Source organism: Falco biarmicus, chromosome 8 (genome assembly GCF_023638135.1).
Source record: "Falco biarmicus isolate bFalBia1 chromosome 8, bFalBia1.pri, whole genome shotgun sequence".
NCBI classification, from domain to species: Eukaryota; Metazoa; Chordata; class Aves; order Falconiformes; family Falconidae; genus Falco; species Falco biarmicus.
In genome coordinates this window covers 43,978,118-43,987,912 of record NC_079295.1, presented here as the reverse complement: position 1 = coordinate 43,987,912, position 9,795 = coordinate 43,978,118, and the positions used below count along the sequence as shown (strand labels likewise).

General features: G+C 50.7%; 1 protein-coding gene across 2 annotated transcripts in view; it reads left to right on the top strand.

Annotated features, from left to right (window-relative positions):
• Positions 1-772: 772 nt before the first annotated feature.
• Positions 773-9,795, top strand: part of ACVR1C (activin A receptor type 1C) — a 37,367-nt gene continuing 28,344 nt past the window's right edge. For both annotated transcript variants that reach the window (XM_056350452.1, XM_056350453.1), the window contains exon 1: positions 773-908. In XM_056350452.1, coding sequence (XP_056206427.1) covers positions 836-908 — 73 coding nt within the window. In that variant the 5' untranslated portion in view covers positions 773-835. The remainder of the gene's footprint in view (positions 909-9,795) is intronic.

The following is a 9,795-nucleotide window of genomic DNA, read 5'->3' as shown; positions in this document are numbered from 1 at the left end:
CAGTCTGCTCCACTGATGCTTTTAGAACAGACTTGGTTATACCTTGATTTGAATTTTTTTGATTTTTATGATGATACCAGTAAGTACTACTGAGGCTTCTGGGTTATTGCGGCAGGGTGGCTTCAAAAAAAAGTCATGATGGTTTGTAGCATACGAGGGAGCTTTTTGGATGCTGTATGAGCCAGGCTGCGAGGGGGTGATGGGGTTTTAGGATCTGGAAATGGAATAGATCGTAAGATCTATTGAATGAAAAACCTGAAAACAGTTCAGAATTTTGCTGTTTGTGGAGAATTTGGCACAGCCTGATGAAGCAGCCATGGGAAAGGTGCCAGAACTTACCCACAGGTATTTGCCAAAATAAAGAAAAAAAAAACAAACCAAAAAACCCCAGACCCGGAGGAAAAGTCATTTTTTCTGGGCCAGTTCTCTGTCCGCCCGCAGGACTCGCAGCGGGCTGCGCCGGTGGGCAGCGGGGCGGTACCCGGGGGTCCCGGCGCGCCGGCCGCAGGCGGGCGGCCCCGGGGCGGTGCGAGCGGCTGGGGGTGGGTGGGAAGGGGACACGCCGCCCTGCCCGGGCCGGCTGCGGGGGGTGGGGGGCGGCCCAGCCGGGTGCTGCCCCCACCCCCGGCCGGTCGCCAAGGGCGCTGCCGGGGCGGGGGGCAGAGGCCGCGGCCGGCGGCGCCCGCAGCCGGGGGGGGTCCGGGCGGGGCAGGTGCGGGCGGAGCCGGCGGGGCCCCTCCCCCCCGCCCCGCTATAGCTGCCGGCACGGCGGGCACCCGCGCGGCGGCGGCAGCAGCGGGAAGACCGGGCCCGGCCGCGCCGCCGGTGCGCGGCCATGTGGCGGGCGGGCGGCCCCGCGCTGCGCCTGGCCCTGCCGCTGCTGGGCGCCGCCGTCTCGCTGTGCGCAGGTAGGACCCGCACCGCGCCACCGCCGCGGGGCTGCGGGGGGGATGCGCCGCGCTCCGGGACCCCCGCCCCGCCGTGCGCTCAGGCGCCCCGACGGCTGCCGTCGCGCCCCCCTCCCCCCGGCGGCGCCAGCGTCGTTCCCCGGGAGGCTGCGGAGCTCGGTGCCGTTAATGGCGGTGCCCCGCGCGCGCAAGTGGGTCAGCCGCGGCTTAGCGCGGCTCGGGCGCGCGCCCGGGGCTTCCCCGTCCCGCGGCTGCGGCCGCCCAGGGCGGTGCGTGCGCCCAGCCCCGTGCGGGGTGCGGGGTGCGGGATGCGGGGTGCGCCGTGCGGGGGCAGGTGCTTCCCGGGCACGGCCGGTGGGAGGAAACGTGCGTTCCCCTCGATCTTCCCGTTAAGAGCAGACGGACGCGCTCGAGCAGCGCCCTGCAGAGCAGCGCTTGGCGGGGCAGCGCCGGGCAGAGCGCTGTAAGGTTTCGCTGTCAGGTCTACTCCGATTTACTTCTCCCTCGGTGGTTTCACCACGGGAGTTCCTTGGTGTGCTCCTGGTTACGCTCTGGCAGGGAGGGGTGGTCGCAGCCCCAAGCTGACAGGAAGGACAGCGCCCGCGCCCCCGTCAGCGCTGGTGTAATCCCCTCTCCTGGGAGAGGAGGAGTGGGGAGGTTCAGCCACTGATGCTGGAAGCACTCCCGTGTGCTGTTGTACATCTGGCAAACCTTGGTTACTTTTGAGCGGTGTAAAACCCAATCCGCCTGAGCTCGCTCTTTGTCTAGTTTTTTCTTATTCAAGTTTGGAAGTGAACTGCAGAAACGGGCAACCCGTGCTACGCATGTTTTTCCCTGCTATGTTTGAATTGAGCTGACAGATCAGCAGTGCCGGGCCGCTTCCCTCTGGAGACCATTCATTATGCTAACAAATCGCATTGGCTTTGATTGTTATTTATATAAAGCGATCTTGCATTGCTTTGCTCTCTGAAGTTGCAATAATATGGTTTCCTGTTTTCCTTACCCCATTAATTGTCTTTTCAGAAGAGTCAGGATCAGGTACAGTATGCGTGCATGTGCTCTGGGTGGGCAGGTACCCTCTTCACCCCTACAGCTCTGTAGAGGGGGTCTTCAGCTCTTGAGCAGTTGTTGCTGTAGAGAGTGTCCAGTGTTTAGCTGTGCGTCTGCTTGATTTACTTTACATCTGGTCATACTCTGCTGCAAACCTGTCTGATCAAGGTGCATGGCTGAGCATGCTCTCCTAAATGTTTTACTCCCTGTTCTCTCTCATGCAAGTTTGAAGATGCCGTGCTGGGCAGTGTAGGTCTGAGGAGCTTCCATTGTGTCCCAGCGCTCAGGAATATTGATAGCATTAAGGGGAAAAGTATTTTGCTACTGATGTTTGCTGCTGTGTCTTATCTGCTTACCTTGTGTGGGCTTCTCGAAATTGCTTTCCCCTCCTGGCTCCTACCACCTTTGTTCTACGTCACCTCCATCTGTGTTGTATTAAAGTCTTTGCATACTCTTCACAGTATTATTTCAGGGAAGCAGAGACTACTCACCATGCTGTCATGTTTCTGAATAAACAGGAACGAGGGTTTGGATTGCAGTAGGGAAACATGGTGTATGTGGTGGTGGCATGTGAGCCTCCCTCTGCTAGCGCTTGGCACTGAATTGTCTTGGTTTGTATTTCTTAAGGGAGCCTTCAGACATGTATTAAGTTTGCGAGAGTTTGTTTCCCACTTAAATGCATGTCAATCCTCCCAGAAGCAAACCATGAGAACTGTGAGCTGTCCCTGATGCCTGTGTGCACAGTGGAACAGGGGGGTGTGGCGGCAAGTGTGGGTCCTTGCCGTAGCTGCGGGAGTGCCGCTAGTTTGTGTGGTGGAGAGCAGAGCACGCGCACGGCAGCTGCTGCTTATAGCCAGCTGAAATACAGACTTTCGGTTTAAAAATGAGAAGCAAAATAGACTGCTATTGGAATCTGCTATGTAAGGATAAATACACGAAAATAACATAAATTTGGACTCTGTGTGAGTAGTACCGTACTAAAACAGCTTTATCTCCTTGTCTTTTCCATACTGTTTAATATCTTTCCATCAAGTTATAAACAGTTGCTGAAAATGCCCTGAAATGTTAATCTTAAGTCTGAGTTTCTAGCACACTCGGCTTATTCAAGTAGAATAGACTCTTATAGAAAGTAAACTCAGGATACAGGTCAGAGGTACACAACTGGCATGGCGATGGCTGCTGCCTGCACGCAAAGCTGTGCATCAGCCGCTGCACGTCTGGGTAAGTGTGTGTTACTGACAGGTCTAGAAAGCCACATTCTGAAAAAAAACATCTTTGTTCCAGCTTAATAACTTGGTTTGCTTGGTCCTTATTAGCTGGTAATATTGAAAAGCCTATGTGTTGTCAAGCACCAAAAATACTGTGTCCTCAGAAAGAAGTACCGCAATAGTGGAGCAGTTGTATTTTGCTAAACAGTTTAATTCACTACTGTAAAACAAATTAACAGTGTAATGCTGTCTTCTCATTTCTGTGGGTCACTGAAGCTCTGTTTTCTTAGTTTTTAGTAAAAAAGCTTTAATGAAACAACGTGGATGAGAACTGCAAGCACTTAGTAGCCCGACTCTGTGACCTGCCAGGGTGTCTGTCAATTTGCACAGATAAAGGACTGTGTGTGGGGTGAGGGGGTGTGATTTAATTCTTTTTTTTCTGGAGTGGGTTCTAGATCCTTACCAGTTGCTTGCAAATTATTATTCTAGGCTTTAATCTGGTCAGGATGTCGTGTCACTTCTGAAGGGCACTGCTGGCACGAGAACGGGACAGTTGCTCTGGGGCGCGCTGTGCAGCAGCACGGCATCCACCCTGCTGCTGGACGTGCCTGGCGAGTCACCCCCAGGCTGGTGTCGAAGCATCTGCCAAAGTCTGCCTGGAATTCTGGGTTACAGCATTGAGATGTTGGAGCTTTCAGCAAAAATCCCTAGAAAAAGGGGTGTTGGACATCACACTGCAGCCCCTCAGAGCTGTAGTCTGTTGCCATATTCTTCTCCATATCAAGTGCTGGGAGGGATAGGATCAGGGCTTTTTTCCAGACCTACTTTGTAGGCTAGAAATTCAGCTTCTGCCTAGCTGTGAAGGTTCTGATAACCTGGTAATTAACGGAACCGTGACATGAAAGTGTTGAGCAGTGAGCAGATGATAGGGAAGAGGTACTTAGATAATAACTCCATCCCAGTTCAAAACTGCAATTTCCTCTCTTGTACCTCAAGTGCTGTTAGACTTTGAATTCTCCTGGATTGTCTCTAGCCGTCACGCAGAGAACAAAGTCCTAATTGAAGCCCAAGTTGGATGCTTAAATTTAGATGTTGTGAATAACTGTTGAGGGGGGAGGGATACCCCCCACCCCCCATGGCCCCACAGTAGCTTTGGGCACGTGTAGGTGAATCTGGGCACGTGCAAGTCGCTCTGATGGTGGTTGGCGGGTTCTGTTGCTTTAGCCTGGTCCTGTCCTGTCCTGTTCTGATTCAGCAGCAGCTATGTATCACTGCTGCGTGTAGCTTTGGGAATGGATTTTTCCAGAATAAATGGTCTTTGCAAGTTAAGTTTGGTTTGGTTTGTGGGGGTTTTTTTCTTCATAGAAGAGAATGGTTCATTTGGAAGGGACCTACAACCATCATGTTGTCCAACTGTTGGTGTGCAGTCAGCACTTCATCTTTTCTGTTCTTTGTTCATCTTCAGTTTGACTGTGGCAAAAATAAACAAAGTACACTAAAAAGTTAATGTTTTCTTACCGGGAAGCTGATTCTAGGCAATCAGAGCAGCGTTGGCAGAACTCGGATCCCTCTCGCTTCTCCAGCAGTACGCGTTTTCAGTCTGACACACAACGGGGTACAAACAGCAGCAGTTAAGTAAAAGGGACATTTTGGGTTTCCAAGTGTTGTTTTGAAATACTTGCTGCTCTTAATACAGTAATTTCAAAACATTCAGATTTTCACCTTAAAAGTAAAATTTCGTTCTTCATTAGTACATACTTTTTGTGAAAAAAAGCCGTATCTAATGTGGCAATAGAAAAGACAGTCGTCAAGATTTCCTGGATGTAAAATACCTTGTCAGACTGTTTTCAGATGTTGACTATATTCTGCTTTCAGTGCTAGGGCATATTTGTTTTAATGCAAGCCAGTGCAGAACTGGAGTCAGTAAACGCTGTCGGCGCTGTGTTATAGCTGCCGCCTTTCCCTGGAACTTGCACCCTCAGCCCTATGCTGGGTTCTCCTTCAGCGCCTTGTAGGCTGAGACCAGCAGATTCTCCTTCAGCTTTACGTGCGTGCTGTATTTCACAGAATTCTTGCATACATAGTGCTTTGCTGCGTATCTCTTGTTTCATAAAGCATAACTTTTCAAAGGATACATCGTCCATTCAAAGCTAATGAGAAATTAGCAAATGTCCTTTGAGAGTTTATTCCAACAAAAATAATTTTGCTGGGTTATGTTGCCCTTTCCCTGCTCAGTTAATATGAATGTAAATGCCTGGCCTCAACTTCTGTCGGAGGTTTTCTTGTCACGGTTGTTGAGCTTTTCTAGAACAGGGATTTTGCGTACCCAATATCCTCCTTCCAAAATCAAAAGACTTGCACATATTAACAAAATAACTTCCCATACATATTTTTAAGAAATGAAAACATTGAAACTATTTGATCTCTCTCATTCTAAGACATTTTCTTCAGTTCTGGAATAATTACTTTTCCTCTGTTCTCTACAGCTTTCTAGTTTTTGCCTAGTTTGGAATCCATCTTTTTTGCAGTACATTTATATAGTGAGCTTTTAATCTACTGTTACTCCTATTTTATTTTTTTTTTTAGAGACCTCTCCAGAGAGAGAACTCCTCCATATTTTTCATAGTAGTCCAAAAAACATACTGTTTTTTTTAAGACCTGTCATTGCTTAAGATTCTGGTTTCCTCTTCTGAAGAGATGTGTTACCAGAGAATAAACCTGACAGCAGCACGCTGCCACTGCCACAGACGTGGCTGGCTGTGGGGGACGGATCCCTCTTTGCCCGTGCGAGGGGGCGCAGGGCTCGGGGACAGCACGTGTCTCCTGTGGCATGAACAGACTTGCATCCTTCCAGCCGATACTCGTGAGTTCATCCTCCTCCCCTCGCGGCCCAGCCACGCTCGTGGCTGCATGTGGGAGCAGGAGGGTGGGCTCGGCAGCCCTGACCACCGCCGCTGCTCCAGCGGGGGCTTGGGGAGGGAGGTGGGACATGACACAACAGGCGCTTCCTGACCACCCCCCAGCTCTCGGGGGCTGGCAGCCTGAGGGCTCCCCGTCAGGAGGTGGATTTGTATCAGTCTGCGTGGCAGTTCCTGTAAATCTTTAGCACACAAAATTGTCCAAGGACTTTTTAAATACGTGAATGATTTGTCCTAAGCAGTGGTGATGACACTGGCGCCTGACGCTGTTGGGGACGGTGGCAGGGCAGTGTGAGGAGGAGTGCTGCTTCTTGCTTGTTGTAAGTTTGCTGTCGGTAGCGTCTGCGCTGCCTGGGAGCTTTCAGGTTCATGGGAAATGGTGAGTGCCTGATCCCGTCTGTCTTCTCAATGCAATCTATGATTTCTTTGTAAAACATTCGTATCTCCCCAAAATTGCCTTTGACATGAAAGATCCCTGTTTGTTACGTCCAGCCCCCCTTGCCGTCTGTCCCACAACACTTTCTGCTTCGCTGTGCCCTTTTGAGGTGGGTGACGGTAACCGGTCCCAAACGGCAGAGCAGGGCATGGGGTCTCCTCCTGGTTTTCCTGCTGGTGCCTCCCTCCATCAGCTGAGCTGATGTTCTTGGGAGCTCCGCAGAAAGGGAGGGCCGTCCCTGGTCCCAGTGGCAACAGCCGGTACTGGAGAGGTTGCTGCACGTATGCAGCTGATGGTGTTTTTTCTCCGGTATGATTTTACTCTCCTCAGGCTTTTGATCCCTCAGTGTGCCGAGGTTTCTTCGCAAGGCTCTGCAGTCAGTTCTACTTTTTCTATCCTCAGCATACGTTATTGCTTTATTATTGATTCCCCTTTCCAGATCACAGGAGCACACAACACGTGTTTCTGTGCGGCTCTCCTGATAACAGCCTCTCACTGCGAAAGCCGATGGTTTCCCCCTACCTTTTATCTCGGTTGCTACCAGACAAATAGGCTGGCCTCTGCTTGAGGCTGAAGTAGCTCTGCCTTGCAGCAGCGAAGTTTCTTTGCTGTGGTTGTGCAGCCTTGGTCAGAGAACGCCCACCAAGGGCTGTGCCAGCCCCGCGGCATCTTTCCCTGTGCCTGCTCTGTTTTTTGTTCTGCCTCCATCACAAGCGATGGACTGGAGAACGGGAAGCAGCCAGTCTGTAGTTTGTAGGGTCTCCTTTGAGCCCCTTTTAGCCACAGTGAGGCTTTTGCCACCTGGCACCCTCCCAGGAGCGGGGCGGACAGGGTGGCTGCTGGTCAGGTCCAGGTGTGCATCCCGTGGTGCTGGAACACCCCCGAGGGGTCTGGCGGGCAGTCCTGTCCTGCTGTGGGGTCCACACCCCCGCGGGCACCCAGCAAGGCCGGAGCCAGCGCTCGTGGGAGCCCCAGAGCTCTGAATCTGGGAGTAAAATGGAAGTACATCTAGAAGCGCACAATACAGGATGACTGTACTGAGCGACAGAGTGTGGAAACGTTCTGGGTATTCAGCCCTCCTTCTGCCGTGATGAAAGGCCACTTAGATATTTGCTTTCCAATTTAATTTTGAAATGCTCTGCTGCCCTGTAGTCACAAGAAGAAACTGCTAACTATTGTGGGTAGTAGCACTGGGTTATGACTGAACAGAATATTAATGTGTCGTTAATCTATGTAGTAAAGTGTCAGTGTTGAAATGTAGAACCTTGTGTGGTCCATAAGAGATAGCAAGTCTGGGCTTCCCCCCCCCCCCCCGCCTAGTTTTTGGTTTATTATTTTAGTCTAACTGTATTAGTCAGATTATGCTAATTGTATGCTCAATTCTTTCCGTTTAACTTTGGAGGTTGCACTATGTCTACCTACTTGTTATGTTACCTGCTTTTATTAAGCTGGTGTCTAAACTCATATTCTTCCATCTGTTGTTCATATGTGGTGTCGTTCTTGCATTGCTTGGTTATCTAGTGATTCATGTGTTTGAAGCTGACACTTGGGGAAAAAAAATGGATGGAAGCATACAAAAAAAATATATCTGTTGTACATCTTTGTGTTGATTGTTGTGAATCGCATGCTGGTTTAGTTCTTCCTGCTATGTCAGTTAATTGCACAGTGCGTTTGCCTGTGCTGTGCGTTTTCTTACAGCTGCATTGAAAATTAAAAGGAAAAAAACCCCTTTGCTTTTTGTGTAAGTCACGCAGGTTATTTTCTGCTCTGAAGATCAAGTCATCCTGTCCTTGATTCATAGCAGGTCTCATCCAAGAAACTGTAGTCTCGGCTCCTATGGCAATAACAGCAGGGAAAAAAAAAATCCTTGAAAACTACTAATGTCTTAAAATGCTAAAACTGGAGAACACCTGTTCCTTGTGGTCTCTACCTAAAAGCCACTTTCCTTGTGTATCTCACAATTTGTGAATCAGCTTCCCTGTCGCTGTGGTTGTCTGTTAGCTTCTCCTGTTCTTCACTTGGGTCTTGACAAGTGCCATGCTCCTCTTTGGAAGACAAGGGGAACCGGCCACCTCTGCCACACAACGTGTCCTTGCAACCGCTGTCCCCGCCAAAGGAAACCCACCGTGTGTCCTCCTGCTGCGCCCGTCCCTGTCCCTGCCTGGGGCTGTGCAGCCGGTCACAGCAGGAGGGATGTGCTCGTGGTCCCTATGGCGTGCGGTGCTCTGGGGAGGTTCGGGACTGGCTCAATGACTGCTGGAGAGTTACACGCTCAGAGAACTGTAACCGTTGGTAACCAAGTTTGGGCGCCTGACACAGCTCTCTGAGGCCATGGCATGTTTCACTTGTTCACTTTCTCCCAATTTCGCAATGAGAGAACGCAGCGTTTAAGGGAAATGGTGTTGTGCTTGAGTAAATGAAGGAGTCATGTTCATTATGGGATTGAAGAGTGCCTTATTTTGAAACGTAGGGAGCACATTTTCCTCCTGCCTCTTGGATCCTTTTCCCTTTAACTCCTTCACAATCACCTTTCTCCATGGCAGTGGAAGTCCCAGTGTTCCCCCTGCCGCAACAGCACATCGCTGGTGATTGATGGCAGGATGGTGATGGTTGGCAGGAGCCTCCCTGGGAACAGAGCTGGAGAAGGGTGATGTGCCCTCCCCGGGGAGGGGATAAGCTTTTCTTGTGGCATGGAGGGACTTGCAGAATTTCAGTCAATATTTGCAAATTCTTCCTCTTCCTTTGTGCTGCAGAATGGCTACTTGGGAGGGAAAGTGTGGTTCAAACGTGGTGTTGGCTTGAGCAGAGGGAGAGAGATGCAAAGTCTTTCGTCGTTGTGCTCTTATCCCTCTGGTCCATAAATTAAGGAGACGGGTCTTGCCAGCTTCTCTGGGACAGCAGTGGAGGCAAATTAGAGCAGAACCTGTGTAGATGTGTAATGCGAAAGCTTGAAATGCATTGCCAGCAATTGTAGCCTGTGAGATCATAGAACTGATGTGGGCAGCTTTTTCCATAAAAAGCAAAGGGCAATAGAGGAAGTTGTCACGAATGAACTGGAGCAGCACTGAGACATGCCTGGTGGGATCAGCATGGCTAAGTTGCAAATTCTGTCAAGTGCTGTGTCCCTGAGGATGTCAGTGGGAACGGTGATCCAGGCTCAGCAGAGTTCAAGAGGCTGTACAGTGTCTGTGAGGGCAGTACAGGGATGTGACACCGTCTGGGAGCTGATGGGGTTTGTCACCTGCCCCTCTTCAGCAGGACTGGGAGCAGGAAAG